Source organism: Electrophorus electricus, chromosome 17 (assembly GCF_041902795.1).
Source record: "Electrophorus electricus isolate QZ-2024a chromosome 17, ASM4190279v1, whole genome shotgun sequence".
In the NCBI taxonomy this organism is placed as follows: domain Eukaryota; kingdom Metazoa; phylum Chordata; class Actinopteri; order Gymnotiformes; family Gymnotidae; genus Electrophorus; species Electrophorus electricus.
The window spans coordinates 11,852,575-11,870,041 of NC_137513.1; the positions used below are offsets into that span (position 1 = coordinate 11,852,575).

At 38.8% G+C, this 17,467-nt stretch overlaps 1 protein-coding gene across 3 annotated transcripts; it reads right to left on the reverse strand.

The window, feature by feature from the left end:
* Positions 1–1,052: 1,052 nt before the first annotated feature.
* On the reverse strand, positions 1,053–17,240 carry gal3st2 (galactose-3-O-sulfotransferase 2). 3 transcript variants are annotated; one of them, XM_081700415.1, is made up of 5 exons: positions 16,904–17,240; positions 13,742–13,802; positions 11,383–11,469; positions 7,900–8,620; positions 1,054–7,415 (listed from the first exon to the last, which is right to left on the reverse strand). In XM_081700415.1, the coding sequence occupies exons 3-5, from the start codon at positions 11,454–11,456 to the stop codon at positions 6,444–6,446; spliced, it is 1,767 nt and encodes a 588-aa protein (XP_081556541.1). In that variant the 5' UTR covers positions 11,457–11,469; positions 13,742–13,802; positions 16,904–17,240; the 3' UTR covers positions 1,054–6,443. The 3 variants fall into 3 exon arrangements, with proteins under 3 accessions (XP_081556542.1, XP_081556541.1, XP_026878731.2); XM_027022930.3 differs by lacking the exon at positions 13,742–13,802 and having other exon boundaries at positions 1,055–7,415; XM_081700416.1 differs by lacking the exons at positions 11,383–11,469; positions 13,742–13,802 and having other exon boundaries at positions 1,053–7,415.
* Positions 17,241–17,467: the final 227 nt, after the last annotated feature.

Here is a 17,467-nt window from a genome sequence, read left to right on the forward strand (position 1 = left end):
AACTTGAGTGACAAAAGAGAGGTGAAGTGTAAGCATCATAATATCCCAGTTTACCATAACTCTCAATATCCATGGACCCCCAGATCTATACCTTTACTTAAGAATGAAAGTAGTTAATAAAATGCCTGATAAGCACAGATAGGTTTTCAGCCTAGACTTAAATATTGAGACTGTGTCTGAATCCAAACTCTTGCTTTGGAAAGGCCTGCCTGTGAAGGCATATGACTCTCTGTCTGAGCCAGCTCCAAATAGCCAATCCCTCATTCCAAGAATCCTGGTCTTTTGACCATCATTGACCTTCATCGCATGTGCACTGTCGAACCAGCAATGCTGAGGAAGGACACTCTTTTTCAGTGCCATCCCTGCGGTTTGATAAAAAAAAAAGAACTTAATTAATGTTTCCTGTATTGGTTGAAAAGTAGATTACCCAGTTGGTCATCCTCATAGGCTGCTTTCTTTTCCCTTTTTGTTTCTTTTCTCTTTTCATTATTGGCCTAATTAGTTACTTTTATCGTCACAAATCATTTGTTGCTTGGTTGTATTGTTATGATTGTTATTATAGTGCTAATGAACTGGATACTCCTGGTCATTTTTACAGTCAGTCAATGATTGTTGTGCATGTTTTTCCTATCTATGCCTATTCAGTAAACAAAAGTGAAACCCACTCAGGGCCCTCCAAAATCGTCCAGGGGCTGTCTCCCCCGTTGTGACAGTAGAGAGTGTGCCCTAGAGTATGGAGGGTCTCCCTGCAAAGGCTGGGAAGTAGCAGTTATGCTTTTTCTTCCCCTTATTTTTCTTCTTCTTCATTCCTGGCGTCCATTGGTGGTCAGTGTTTCTGTAAAGCAGGAGGCTAAGCAGGATGCAGGAACAAACCATGTTAAACACAGTGATAGGTTGATTCACACACAACAAAGACAACAGCTCACAGGCTGACATAAGGTTAAATGCTGACAAACATCAATGACCAAATATACATGCATGGTAATGACATAAAACGAGGAACAGGTGTGATACACAGGGAAGGCATGGCCATACAATGAACACACACACACACACACACACACACACACACACACACACACACACACACACACACACACAGTGAGACGTCTAGGAGGAGGGGACAATACCGAGACAGCAAAGCAATTTTGCAAGCCACTCTGAATAAGAGTGTCTGCCAAATACCGTAAATGTCACATACCGTGAAACATTTGAAAGACATGGATTTTACCTGTGGGCTCAAATGGAAGTGCAGATGTCATACTCAATAATAAACCTGTTACAGTGAGTGGTAAGGAGGTGGATGCATGTGCAGAGAAAAGCGACATTTATTATGGGCAAATCCAAAATCAGAGTCGTTGTAGTAGTCCAAGGTCATAGAGCCAACATAGAGATCACAGGGATACATGATAAACAAGACAAGGGCTAGGATAAATGAAAGCTAGGAAACACAAAGCAAAAGTACATGAGTGCAAACAAGGGAAGCAGGCTATGACAAAGACTAGGAAAAAATCAGGGGCTAAGAAACATGTAGGCTAGGATGCACGGAATGCAAACTTACAGGTACAGAGACGAATTTTCAAAAACATTCACATAAACGCACAGATTCAAATAAACACAACCATTCATATAAACATATAAACGCAATGAAGTAAACACAAATGCAATGAGCAAAAGACACAGGGATCAAGACAGGGTCTAAATACCTGAACTAAATGAGGGACAGGTGTGGAAAATCAAATGAGGGGCGGAAAAAAGGAAACTATGCCATGGAACTAAAATATACAAGACAGGAAAGCACGGAACACGGAAGCTGGGAGGGACTAATTGCGCAAAACCCCATGTGTATAAGCTGAAGACAGCGCCAAGCTTCATGTGAGTAACAGTTGGTGAGGCAAGTGATTTAATAGCAAATTTAAAATGGAAACTGATACATCCTTCCTGTGATGCTACTTCCTGATTTTGAAACTGTTTCAAGTGAACACCACTGCTTAGGCATACTAACCCTGTTTATTCATTTTTTCTTAGACTTATCTACATTCAACCTGGAAATCGACAACCTCCACTAGACATCGGGCACTACTCTATCCTGAAAAACTAAATCCAAAGAAGTTTAAAAAAGTTAAAAAGTAATGTTAAAAATTTTTATTTTTTCTATCATGGCTGCTTCTGTTCTTCTTCAGGTTTAGCTATTTTTTGTCCATTGTTAGCAATAGTTTTCTCTGTGAGAAGTGTAGATTAATTGCTAGTGTGATGGAGAAGGTCCTAGCACTAGAGGTGTGTATCCAGAAAAGTGTTAGAGATAGAAAGTGTTAGAGATATTGAGGAATTAGATGTACAAACTCTGGATGCCTTAGGTCAAGTTAATGAGCCCTCAACTCTGGCACTGCAGCCTTCACAGCAAGGTGAATTGGTGAGGTTATGGCAAAATATCGGAGCTTTGGCTCGCCCATGAGAGTACCACACCCCTCCCAAGCCTGGCCTTTTAGGGCGGGATGGTATCCATCCTACTAGGGAGTAGCATAAGTCACAGTCTTATTACAGACTTGGTTAATCTAAAACAATCCAGAGTGGAGCCAAGGCAGCAGACAAAGAGGCTAAACCAACCATCTGCTAATCACTAATGAGACGTCACCAAATGTTCACCATATTGACACTGTGCCTGTTCCATGAGCTAAGCAGAACTACAGAAAACAGTCAATCTGGAGAGCTAGATGGAGGTGAAATGATGCTTGGAGCACACTAGGCTGGGCTGAATGCAATGCTGGGGGTTATCATCCATTGAGTAACTCATATAAGTTTCACTCTTCCACTTCGACTTGACGCACTGAAGCAAAGGTCTACATCCATTTCTTTGCTTTCCTGGAAGACAGTAATTGATTCGTTCGCAAGCAGAAATCACATTTATTGCTGTTAACTAGATTGCATTAAATTACATATGCAGTGTATGATGTGAATTTGCAGATTTCTCTGACTTGGAATTTGCAGATGTTTCTCTGACTTGGAAAACCAAGAAAAACAAGTCTTAATAACTTAATTAGTATTAAATTAATTTATTCACTGACCACTGCCAGGACCTTTGATCTAAAGCTCCAACATCTAAAGCTCTCATGATAAATGAGAAATCATCACAGATCATAAATTTTATGTACTCTGTCTAACAAAAACTTGGATCAAACCAAATGAGTACCTTGCTTTAAATGAAGCATGTCCTTCTGGCTACATCTATGCACACTGCCCTCATCTAACTGGCTGTGGACATGGCATTGCAGTTATTTATACTGACAGATTAGGTGTAAACCAGAAACCTGGTTATGATTTTGAGTTAAACAATAAACAATGTAGCCTGCGATAAGCCCACCCAGCTTCTTCCACTAATTGGTATCTACAGGTTACTAGGACCCTATCAGGATTTATTAATGATTTTGCAGATTTCCGCTCTAATCTAGTGACTGTAGTAGAAATAGTAGAGCTATTATTGTTAGTGATTCCAACATTCATGTTGATAGTGCCCAAAGCCCTCTGAGATTGGCCTTTAGTTCTATATTAAAATCAATTGGTTTCAGCCAATGCATAAGCGAACCCACACACTCTGGTGGACACATGCTTGATTTAGTACTGACATATGGTGTAGATATAGAGAACATAGTCATATTACCCCAGTCTGATTGTCACTGAACGCTCCTCCTCCCACGAGTCACCTGGCACGGGCCCAACGCATACAAGGGGACTCACAGTTGTTATTGTAACCACGCCCACCTAGGATAGCACACACCTGTGCTGGATTCAATGTTAAATGTTTGTTGGTCTATTTAAACCCCTGCCAGTGTGTGCCCTGTGTTGGTCATTGTCACTATTTTGTGTTTACCTCAATCTCTATGTGCATCGCTGTAGCAGTAATGTGGGTTTATGTTTGTCACTCATTGATGTGTACGTGTTCATTGTTTAGTGTTAAATGTTTAATTATGTTCTCCGTAGATGTTATATGTGAGTGCCACTGTTGTTGTCGATGTTTTTGTGACCCATTGGCACCCATCGGCACTCGGGCAGACCGCAATACACTGATGCCATCTCAGACCCTTCTCTCATTTCATTTGAACTACATATGAGCCACAATATAGTAACCTGTGATATCCTCAAACCCCATGGAATTTGATCACATTACTGAATGCTTAGAATCAGGATTTCGCTGCACACTCAATGCTCCACTTAAGTATAAAAAAAATTAGAGACAAAAAATTAGTACCTTGGTGCAATGATCACATTTGCAATTTAAAACCTAACACTTGCATTTGTGTGTGTCTGTGTGTCTACATGGCCATGCCCCTGCCTTGTCAGTCGGTAACGTGTCCTTCGTTAGAGTCATCATTAACATGTCTAAGTCTTTGTACGTTAGTCATGTCTTGTCAGGGATTAATCAGTGTATACTGCATTTTAGCTGCCTTAGCATGTTCTTATCTGTTTATCGCTTGCATTGTTTTGTGTTGTTCACGTTTAGTTTAATTCCTCATGTTTTAGTTTAATTTTGTTGTGTTTAATAAACATTTGCTTCGTCACGGCTCATCTCTGAATCCTGCCATACCTCCCGCATTACAGAAACACTGGCTGCTGAGGGATGCCATAAGCCAAAACAAGATGAAGGAAAGTATATATATATATATACACACACACACACACACACACACACACACACACACACCACCAAGTTAAAGGACAGTTTTAAATACATTTAAAAAGGAATCTGTACATTTAATGGTTTCTGGGGATATCAGTTCTGCCTGCTAAAAGGCCAGCCTAATTTATGGTTTGGGCACCTAAGGTGTTATTCTCCCAAAGTCCAAATCTTGCATTGGGTGGAATTTCGAATTTGGTAGATGGAATTTGAGGTGGTAATTTTCCATTGGAAGTACATCTGCAGGCCATTACTGTAACAAATCTGCTGGCCCGAGTGCCAAAGGGTGTGGAGCAGGATGCACAGACTCCCTCGATATTGTGAGACATTTACTGACATCACACATTAATAACGGTGGCACTCACACACAACATTAACGTCAGACATTACGTATACATTTAACTAAACACAGACTACACACAAGTATTTACATACAACTGCAGACTCACAATGACCAACACAGTACACACACTATCAGAGATTTAAATAGACAAAAGACACAAGACATTAAACATCCGTACAGGTGCGTGCACTTACAAAGGGCGTGGTGGCTTGTGGCCGACCATACCACTTGACTTGTGTGTGGGGGGAAGCATCCTGTGACAATTACTGGACTAATATTGAAGTCTTTATTCCAATATAAGATGCCACAAAGGGGGGCTGCTTTTAGTAAAGCAAACCAACAAACAGATATTACACACCATTATTCCTAAGGTTTAAAGACATTATTTTGTTTTTCAACAGAATGTAAAATAAAGCCTTAAATCATTTGAACAATTGTAACAAGGTTTAACTTTGGTTTTATACATGAAAGGCTATCACTCTTTAAAAGGTTAAAAAAAAATTGAAGAGGATATATCTGTCTTCAGAAGATTTTGTATTTATTACAAAGCATTTTTATTTAATATTAAATCTTCATTGAATTCCACAAATCAGCCTTACTCACAAGTCACATGTCTCTAATAACTCTGTAGAAATGCTGATCTTGGCTCTTATTGTGTCTATGTTTTTTAAAGGTGGTACCTTGATTAAGGAGTTTGGTACATGGAACTATCACCATGAACCTTAAACACTGTTGTCACCTCCTTCAGATGTAAATGTGCATATTCAAAACAGGGTCATAAAATGGACCAATTCCAAAAATCCTAGACTCTTACATAACAGATTCAAATTTACACCCCTAAAATATGCATGCACCAGCCAACTTTCTACCCCAAGTACAGCAGAAACTTGAAAAACAAATCAATGCAAAGGGCATGGTTGATTTTTATATTTAAAAAGATCCCTGATAAGTTGTTAGCCTGCTCTTCTTCCTTAATTTATCTGCGCTTTACCTGTGTAGTATTTGAGATGCATACAGGTGTTCAACTGAAAGTCCTTTTTTCAGGAGCAGGGATAAACTTCATATTAACATAACAAGTATATGCAGGAATACTTGGGTTCTCAAGGAAAAAAATTGTTGGAATGTTTGTTGAGTGTTAGGAAAATGGCTTGTGCTATGCACTACTCTGTCTGGTCACATTGGTCGCTCCCAGTATCTCAGTGCTTCCATGTTTAAATGCGCTTCCATTTTCTTTCAGCTTTAGTAGAATAGGTATTCAAACTGCATGTAGCTAAGACATGTTTAACATGCAGTGGATTGATTCAAGTGCAACCTGAATATGAATTTTGTGTTGCTTCTTCTGTGTTTACATGGCGTTGTTTTACTGGAGTTGTCTTGTGCTGTGCCAGCAGTGCTAGCAATACCTTTGCTAACATATATTAATTAGCATTATGCACCTGTACGTCTGACATGCAAATTTGCTTTAATTTGTAAAGCAATATTTTCATCAGCACCTGTCTTGTTTTTTATGTTTAAGTCACGTTTCAAGGCACTGTTTGTGCTAGTGCTGTTTCTTGTAGTTGATCTTGAGTATCTAGTGGCAGCTATTTTGGCTTTATGTTTAGCAGCAAGATCAGGAAACTGCTTAGTGTACATGGCTCTGGTATATTGCAGCTCAGGAGTAATCATCCTCTGACAGAGATGATGTGTGTCATTGTTTAGCCCTGGACGAATATTGTAGCCCTGTATAACTGCTGTACCATATTGAAAAGGTTTTACTGATGAATCGTGCACTTGCTCAGGATCGACAGCACCGCCCCCTAAAAGGCATATTTTCTCAAGCTCTGCCCTCCTTGCCCTTAAAAGCTTGACCTCCTCTCTGAGCTTAGCGTGTCCCAGTACTGTGTCTATGCGTTGCCAAAAAGATCTGTTGAAATGCTGGTACAAGTGCCAGTCTAGCGAGCTCCACTGTTTCACTTTCTCAGCCACCTCTGGGGTCAGCTTACTCCGAGACTTTTCACTGCGACTGTTCAGTCGGAATGACACAACGTCCTCCAGTGTCCAGCAAAGGGCATGTTTGAGCAGAACCATTGACTCATCAAAGTATTCAGAGATTAGGATCAGGTGAAAATTACTCTCCACGGTAGCAATAAGGGAGGTGCTGAATTTGACCAGCTCTGACTTGTTCACCGGAGCTGAGTTGTCCAGGCCAAAGTCAAAGGTCAAAATGTTGCGTGCATAGTGGTTACTGGGGAAAGAGGCATTGTAGGACTGGCCACCATCAAGAAGGAAATCCTGGAGGGTCTTGAAACTGTGGAATGCCTGAGTGCTTTTGTAATATGTAAAGAGGGATTCCATCATAGATAAAGGATTCCGCAGGATGGAGAAATAAAATGTGTCCACAGGCATCACCTTCCTTACCTGGGTGGACAGCATTGAAAGAAGAAAACATCAACACAACACACACACCTACACTCTTTATATATACATTCACACACACAAAAATAGATAGATAGATAGATAGATAGATAGATAGATAGATAGATAGATAGATAGATAGATAGATAGATAGATAGATAGATAGATAGATAGATAGATATAGTATTTCAACATTGCAGTGACAAAATTGCTAATTGCTTCTGAATTTGTAGGTAAAGGAACCAATTTATATTAGAAAAAGTAGATGCTTGTATCATACAATTTATTCCATGTAGTTCTAAAGTTTAGATTTGTTGTTTGTCACTACAAAGCATTTTAATTCTAATAAAAATTGCATTAATTACATTTCTATTTTTATTGCTAGTTGTTGATATGGCAGTAATAAACTTTCTTTTATAAAAAGATAAAATTTCTGTTAGGCCTTCTTTCTGCTGAACATTACATTATTCAAACATGATACACCAACCTCAAGCCCTTTGAAGCGCATATGATTGCACATGATGTGAAACTCGGTCACCCTGCGGGGATTCACACCCTCCACAAAGTAAGGCAAGAAGAAATTGGGATAGTACAGCTGGCTGTACATGTTCGCCGGAAGGGCAAACGTCAGGTTTCGACTGTCCCCGTAGCGAAATAGGATGTTGAGGATAGTGCTGCTGGCAGTCTTGTGGGTCTTTAGGAAGACAATGTGGTTTTGCGGGTGACATGAATCACTTTTGTTGTGATTCAGTAAATGAAAGGGTTGTCTGTACAAGTGCAAGGACTCAACATGAGGACTCAACCGTTCTGTTTTGTGAAGTTCCTTTGGAGGATCATATATTGGTGTACTTGGAATGTTTTCATATTTTTGGTTTAGGGTTGTTGATTGCTTAGGGTCCATTTCCTTAAGGTCTCTAGGTAGAGGTGCCTTAGTTGCTAGGTGATACTCATTTGGTGCCATGATCCTGTTAATTGTGTTGGGGAGGTGACCAGTCGGTGTTCCATCCAGATTGTTGTTTATAGGCTCCATGGCTTGTCCCCATTTCTTATCTGAGGTAAGCCCCTCCTCTTTGCCATTTTTCCATTGGAAGAAAAGGTAGTCTATTTGATCTGGGTCAAGGGCTACAGTGACAGGTCGAAGGGCTTCCCCATTTTGCTGTTTGACAGAAAGGGGCCTGATCAACTGTTCATCAGTTGGACTGAATAACCTGAGAGGGGTAGAGGAGTAAAGAGAGATAGGGAGGCAGAAAGTGAAAGAGGTAGAGAAAGAAAGAGAATGATACAGAAAAGGAACACAGAGAGACAGAAGTGAAGAAAGCAAGACAGAAGAGAGAAAAATGTGAGCAAATATAAGAAAGTCAATTGAATTTCTGGGTTAATAGTAAACCAGTAAGATTCAACCACCAGACTGTCCCCAATTAGAAATTTTACTTGATCCAGTTTACTGGATCTACTGTATTATGATTAGATAAAAGGGTTCTGAAATACACTGTAACAGTGGACATTCTTAGATTTCCATCTGACAGAAGTGAAGAGTGTTTTCAAAAATTATTTTGCTATAATAAGCTATGATAGCCAATGAAGGGTCTTTGTATCAGAAACTAAAACATAAGGCTGAGGCACAGAACTGTACAACACAATACAGAATGATGTTTCTTTGTAACGCTGTCGGCCCGAGTGCCGCAGGGCGTGGGGCAGGATCTACAGACTCTCTCGACAGTGTAGGATGTTTATTAACATTAAACACAGATGACAAAGGTGGCACTCACATATAATGTCTACCGTGAACATCACAATACGATTAACAGTAAACGAAGAACGTATGCACATTAACCAACGTTACGGCTACAAATGGAAAAATGGCAAAGGGTAGGGGCTTACCTCAGATCTCACAAAAACCGACATTAACACTTAGGTAACAACAATGACCAATAACGGTGCACATACTGACAGGGGTTTACATAGACAGACAAACATTTAACATTGAACCCAGCACTGGTGTGTGCTATCCATACAACAGTAAACCCTGTGCTGGTGTGTATGTGAATCCCAGGCTGCCGTGCACACTCCCTGGTAGGCGGTTCCTAGCCCGCCTTGTGTTAGGTGGGAACCAGGCATTGCCGTGCGGTGTCTGTGTGTGTGCGCATGGCGGCCTAGAATTTGTGGCCGGGCATAGAACGCTTCGGGAGCCATGCCCCTTGGGAGGGGGTACTATCACGGAATGCACGAGTCACGTGGTACGGCCCGCTGCGTGCAGAGAGATTCACGTGTTTGTAACCACGCCCTCCAGGACTGCACACACTTGCACAGGGTTTACTGTTGTAAGTTTGTATGTCTATTTAAACCCCTGTCAGTGTGTGCACCGTTGTTGGTCATTGTTGCTACCAAAGTGTTAATGTCGATCTTTGTGAGATCCGCTGTAGCCATAACGTTGGTTTGTGTAGTTCCCATTAATGTGTATACGTTCTTCATTTAATGTTAATTGTATTGTCATGTTCACGGTAGACGTATGTGAGTTCCACCTTTTTCGTCTGTGTTTTATGTTAATAAAAATCCTACACCGTCGAGAGAGTCTGTGCATCCTGTCCCACGCCCTGCGGCACTCGGGCCGACAGCGATACATTCCTCTTCCAAATTCACAGTTATCTGATATATAGATGCTTTGGTGGACAATATTTCCAGAGCTACATAGCAACTTTTAATAATCAAAGATGACGTGTTGTTTTGCCAAATGATATGAACATATGAGCAGTTTTATTTTTATTTAGGTGCACTGTAAAATTGCTTGAGAAACAACAATAAACAAAAAATACAATAATAACTAATATATCTATTTCCAGCAGCAGTTAATCCTTTTGACCCCCCCCCCCCCCCCCCCCGCCAAAAAACAACCTTTGTAATCCCCGTCTTTCCCAAACCACTAACGGACAGTATGCTGTCATGACTAACTTCCCCTCAAGTGTTACCTACTGCATAAAACAGTGAGCAGAAAGTAAGATCCAATAAGGCGCAACTGTAACTGTAAACATATCTGAAAGCCCCGGACATGTTTAATTTAAAGATTACTTTTCATTTTGACTGGTTTTAATCTCTCAGTTGCTAAAATATCACAACAAAGCACACACTGGATGGTCTGCTAATTTTGGTCTCCATATGTATATTCTTTCTTAGTGTAAGGCTCTTTCTTATTCTCTCTGGTTTTATGTAGGGCTCATGTAGGATAAGTAGACTAGTAGAAGGCTTTTTTAAATGATTCACTGGCCACTAGTCCATCTTTTCACCATAGCTGGCCAGAAAATTAGCATTCAGTTTTTTTTTTCTTTAATATGAGGGGAAGATATGTATTTGCTTAGACAGAGCACCTGGCCCATTCATTTATTTAAGAGGAACAGTGTGGAAACAGTCAGTTGTGCAGCTCTAGGATACTGAATAATTTAAAAATAAATAAATATTAAATATACACATTTTCTCATAAAATATCTTAAAATATAAAGTTTAAAAATATAAAACTTAAAATATAAAGTTTCTCATCCAATCATCTTGAAACCCCTGAGGGGTCATGCTCCCAAGTTTATGCACTGCTGATATACAGTATATATTTATGAGTGCTTTGCAATGTGTGTGATTGTGAGCTGTTACTGTGATTACTGTAAACTTTGGAATAAAGTGTGTGGTGTTGTATTTCTATCAAGGTTGTCTTTACATTTGATTCAATTTTGTAAATAATTTTCATTAGTGTCATATTTTGTTAGGGTAAAACGTTAACCATTTTGTCAAGGTCATTAGATAATCCAATGTTATCTCTCTTTGTACATTTTTAAAATATATTTGTCTTGCTGTCATCAGTGTACTTTGACAAGCACAATCTGTGTTACTGGCCTGCCTCCAGTAGAAAAGAATGGCTTTTATCAGAAAAATGATCCCTGTTGTCCTTTGGATTATGGAAGCCCATCTTTAAGCATAGACCCACCTGGATTGGCGAGCAGCGCTCAGTAACTGAAGGACCACACACAGGATGGTCAGCACCATTAGAACCTGCCACATAAACTGCAGGTGACTGCAAAACATTACATCCACACACCAACACACATCCACACACAAATTAGTAACAGTGATGTGTATATATACAGGATGTGGAAATACAAATTAATAAGAAGAGTAAGATATAAACAGAGAGAGAGAGAGAGAGAGAGAAGTAAAAATTTATTTCTTGTGTTCCATGTATAAATTAGTTATAAAAATTGGAACTTGTGAAATGTAATTCCAATATATTATATAATGCTAATACTATATTGGCAATATTATATTTAATGCAAATTACTAGGAGAATAAAGTATACACAATTCCTCTCCGAATTCTGGCTAAGAAATACTCAGAGGCTAAAGGTCCTATTCAGCACTTTTACCTTTTTTAATTTCTTCTTGACAATACAGTACATGGCAAAATTCGCTAGTTTGACTTAAATGTTCAATTACAGACAGCACTATATCTGGACTGTGAAAATAAGTTTTTTGCATATATAAATATTTGCATATTTATATTTTACCTGCAAATAAAAAATAACTACATAGTAAATGAGTAAATAGGTCAGTAAAAGGTAGGCAAGTGGGAAAGAGATAGATAGAAGGACTCATAAAATACATGATATAAGTGTTTTCAATTACGTGACCTCTCTCTTTCTCACAGTGATATCTTGTTTCCTGGAAAACTTATGAGAAAGACCATCAAAATTAAATCAAACAGAAATAAAATTAAAAGTAAGTAGTTAGGTATGCAAGCAAATAAGCCAGTAATAAACAAATAAACAGGAATAATTAAATAAAATGTCTAATGATGTCTAATGATATTATGTCCATATCTCTTTCTCTGAGTGGTATTGTAATGTGGAAGGCTTGGCAGGATGCAGAGATGAACCGTGTTGAACACAGAGACCTTTATTTGGCACACGCAACACAACGAAGAATAGCGAAGCACACAGGCTTACATAGGGTCAAACACCGACAAACACCAACGACAAACACCAAAAACTAAATAGGACCATATATACATGCACAGTAATGATGTAAAACAAGGAACAGGTATGATACACAAGGAGGGTGTGGTCATGCAAACGAACACATACATACACACACAATTTCACACACAGGGACGAGGGGGCAATGTCGTGACAGATATATGGTTTTCTGGCAAACATTTGCAAAAGCAAATCACTTTGTGTGTGTATGTGTGTGGGTTTATGCCAAAGCTATGTCATTTATGTAATTTATTTTTTAGATTTTGTTGATATTTGCTCATGGTGTAAGCCAGAACAAAACCACACTCACACACCCACACACATACCAGAGTGCACACCAGACACAATCAAGTACAGAGGACAAGCCAACTAACAGAAGGCCTCCATGAGTATATGGTAATGGATCTTTCATAGCCCAGTGAATGTGATGAATAACATGAATGTGATGCTTTGGCTCGCACACCTGGCAATACCACTGTTGTACTGCTATCAAGAGCTGATAACAAAGTATTTATTATCTGCCCATACTGGAATGGCCTAATTTACATAATGTTAACATGTAATAAAAAACATACTATTTGGTTTATTTTTCTGAAATATAAATTAGTAAGATTTAAACAGGCCTTCAGAATTCAAATATAAGATTAATAAGTTATGCATATTATACACTTCCTAGGCATCAATGTTTTGTCCAGAAAATGTGCACAGTTATATCAGAGACATAATATAAGGAGAGCAGTTTATTGCTAAAAACTGATTGAAAAAGCTTGTAACACTCAACATGGCAGTTGTATAATTGGAAGTCCAGCATTCAGGAGAAAGAAACTATTGCGTTCACGGTTTCTGTATAAGTTGTATGTTTCATGCTTGTGTTAATGTCCTTGCCGTTGTTCATCATTTATTTCATGCTGCACTAATGTGTCATGTCTAAGTCCTGCTATTGTTTATCTTCTGTGTTTCGTGTCAAAAAACTGTCTGCATCAAGAGAGGTTTGTGCATTCTGTTCCTTGCCCTGTGGCACTTGGATCATCACAACATGTAGTCTGATAATTTGCCAACTAAAATTTCATTATTACTATAAATGGGTTATAAGATTGGTTATCATTTCTCTACTTTTTTGGAGGTGATGGCAGTGCATAAATCGAGTAGGTCATTTCAATCATTTAATTCCCAGATTTCTTATCCCATGGGAATCAGTCATAAATGTAATTGATGTCCTGGAGTAAAATTACATTAATCATTGCTCAGATGAATTAGGGTAACTGATCCCACCTGTTATAGTTTAAATGACATATATCTCATAAAAAAAAATTACCTAGTTGTTTTATTCCCCTCTTTCTCTTCTTTTTGTTATTTTTTTGATCATCCTATCAAACCTGTAGACAAGACAAAGAAGCATGAATACGCAGGAGTGAACCTAGGAATAATATCCTCACTTCCCCTCCCTCAAGTCAGGGTTATAATAATTGAAGCACAGGAGCAAAGAGTTAGTTAAGGTGATAAAAGTCGGAGTAAAAGTTGAGTTAAAGTTGGGTCCAAAAAGTTGAAGTTGGAACCTCTCACAAGAAGAATTAAGTACTTAGAATAATGTCTTATTTTATGTCTGTCTTGTATCTAGTGTGCTAGTCTGTCATAACATTTAATTTGCGTTCCACTACTCTGTCAACGTAGTCGAATTTTTGTTTTTGTATCGTTGGTAAAATTTAGAATTAATCCTGTTTGCCAACAGTAATTAGCCAACTTTAGACTTCTACAAAGCTATGTCTAGGATATGCTATCACATTGACACCTGCGAAGTCAAGGAACCATCCATCTGAGCTCTACACTCTCAGTGAAGCTCAGTCTCACCAATTTTGGACAACCTTTGGTGCAGGTTCACCGACGGCGCAGAGATTCTTGATCAGGTTGTTATTTCCAGCTGACCACAACCACACCTAAACTCCAATGTATGGGAGGACTAACCTTTCACACCTCTCCCTTGGAATAGAAGATATATGCTCATATGCTCTCAGGGTATCTATAAGGAGTTGCATTTCCTAGAGATAATTCTGTCCAGGTTAATATTTGCTATATATAAGGCAATATAATAATAAGTCCCCTGATTTAAACAGCAGCAGGTATACCCAAGTAGGTTTTAAGAAAAAATCTAAAGTGCATTAACTGGCTTTCCAGTTATGAAAATTGCAACATGAGCATGGTTCAACCTGCTAGAAGTTTAATGCCCCTGCTGGGATGGTTCTTGGGTTCAACAAGACATACAAGCTTCTATGTCATTTAAAGGCACAGCCTAGGTAGAAGTACATCTGTACATTAATGATATTTCTATATTGCTGTCTATGGTTCTGACTGCTGGAGAGTTGTTAAAAGGGACATGAAGAAGATTTCTACCTTCCATAACAGCGATCTTAGGAAGATTAACAGCATCTTTTGGCCAAACGACCAATGAAAATGAAGAATTTAATAAAATTACTGTGTAAAAGTGTGGCGCTGGAAATTAAACAGCAATGCCTTTGTTGGTTAGGTCTTGTTCTCAGGATAGATCATATAGTTAAATTGATCATATAGGACCATATAGTTAAAGCGGCACTCAAGTGGACTACCCCTGGGAAGTGGAAAAGTGGTTAAACAAAGAACACCTGGTGCTGAACAACAACTTCTATGATGAGAGATAGGACTCTTTCACATGGTGAAACTGAACATGAACAGCACTAAGTTGTATACGTAAGTAGATGTGCAAAGAGTCTGTTGTGAATGAAGAGGACTGATAATGACAGAGGAGGGTAGCTTCACCATATATGAGCAGTGGTTTTTGCAAACAGAATTACACCCGCATTATGTAATAGTCCCTTGTAAACAGCTCTTTTGAAAATATCTCTTGATTATTTTTTGTAGGCTTTTTTACTTAGGGTTTTTGACTGTAGAAGGTACATTGTTCCCACCCTCATATTTATATTGTCATCTAGTAGAGCATACTCTAGGGAGTAGGTTACAAGCTAATATTAATTAAATGGTGCCTTTTTTTTTTATTTTCAGTTTGTTTGGAGCTCCAGCTAAAGAAATGTAATTTAAAGCAATTCATCTCTTTCAGTGTTTATAAACATATGTGACCTTTGTTAAAAAAGTTTTTTAAAAATTATATCTGTCTTGGATTGATAGAGACATATATTTAATATTTCCTGGCACTGTCATGGTCTTTTTTCTTCCCAGTTTCTATTTCTCCTTCATTGAGAAAACTGCAAGAGTCTTTAGACTCATCTTTTACCCTTACATTCACATACACACATTCACATAAAGACTGCTTTACAGCATGTCTCTGTGCTCTGTAAAAGGGGAATAGTCATTACAAAAAAAAATCTCCAAAGCAAAATCATTGAAAAACCTTCTAACACAAATCTGCACTCTATCTAAAGAAACCTCACAGTCATGCTTTTGTCTTATATTTGTTGTTTCTAAAATGAGTCAACCCATTCGTTAACTCAAGGGAATGACCAATTATGAAGTGCACTCAGTGCATACGCTAGAGAACAGTATTGATGAAGTCCATAAAATATACACTAAAGAGATTCCAGTATGTAATAGAAAATACTAAGTACTAAAAACTGGAAGTACCAGTCACTAATAGTGAAGGCTCTTCTGATAACCTGCCCTTCGGTTTCATTTAAGATTGAACACTGGTCGTTCAATCTAGGTAAAACATGTGGATAGATCACACAAACACATGTTAAAAAACGCTTACACAAGAACGAGGAAAGAGTAACATTTTTTTTTTTTTTACCATTGTTTCTCTGTTTCTCATCAGGCATCAGAAACATCTGGAATGAAGTGCGTGCCCAATTCACAGCGCGCACGCGCGAAGAAAAACATTGACAGTATGCTATATATTTTTGTCGCGTTGTTTACAACGTTTACAACTTGCCACTGTAATGAACCAGCGACAAGCAAGTTACCCTTTTGGCTTTACCAGATCGCAGTGTCTGTAAGCTAGTTGTGACATTATGGAAAGATAACGCCTCAGCAAATACGTTAAGTGAGGGAGACATAAATTACATTTAAGAGCACGCATCCATGAAGTTTCCAAATGAATTCAGCACGGATCATAAAAAGTTGCTATTATGTGCTGTTGTTCAGACTGAGTCTCTTACAAGTAATGAATTTGTAATTTGCCCAAGGCTTCTAAAAATAGCTCGCTCTGGCACAGTATGGTTCAGACGTGGGACCTTTTCCTATTGTGGGAAACGTAATATCTCGAATTCCAACTCGAATTCCAAGAAGTCACCGTGAAATAAGTGGCAAATTATCGCGCCTTTCTAAAAAAAAAAAGCAACCGGTCCCTTTTTTCATTATAGATCTGTGACAGGGATGTTGCCGCCACAATTACCCCACATTTAGACTGGGTTTTTTTCTAAGACCAGTGATGAAAACAGAGAAAGACAGAACAATTGCCGTCCAGAATTTATAATCATGACAATTCACTCACGAGGACCAGGGCAGAGCTGATCGCCAAAAAACCGGTCTTCTTTCACGTCCGTCGCTCCTAGGCATCAAGGGCATATCGCGTAATAACAGCGAAAACCTCGAGTTCCTTTGAAACTCCGTCACGAACTCTGACCAACGCAGTCCGTTCGTTTCGCTTCTCTGTACAAAATCGAAGACTTTTCCAGTCTCCTCCCGCTAAAATGTTAGATACCTAAAAAGTGAGATCGCTGACTAGATATTAATCCGTCATCTGATGCTTTTCCAGCCAAGGAAAATACAGGCTGTTTATCTCTCTGACCAATTGGAGAAGGTAGCATAGCAAGATTTACTCCTCTTGTCCTGGGAAAAGATCTTAAATCCTGGTGTTCAGTTTAATGTGCACACGCACTCTCTGGCTCACACACGGACAAACACACTAGCACAAGCTCACACATTATCTCTAATTAGTACAGTCTGCTTGATTAGTACAATCTGCATGATCCTATAATAGTTTTCATTACTAATGCTGGCCTTACACCAAACGATTAAACAGATTACTGTTGCAGACAAGCTTCCAATTTCAGAA

Bases quoted from the DNA above. Each gene is read 5' to 3' on its own strand.
- gal3st2 (XM_027022930.3), bottom strand. From the start codon at position 16,977: ATGCCCTTGATGCCTAGGAGCGACGGACGTGAAAGAAGACCGGTTTTT. The intron at 11,470-16,903 runs GTGAGTGAATTG...AATGTTTTGCAG, and splicing joins TCAGCTCTGCCCTGGTCCTC to TCACCTGCAGTTTATGTGGC. The intron at 7,416-7,899 runs GTTGGTGTATCA...CTGTCCACCCAG, and splicing joins TGCGCTTCAAAGGGCTTGAG to GTAAGGAAGGTGATGCCTGT.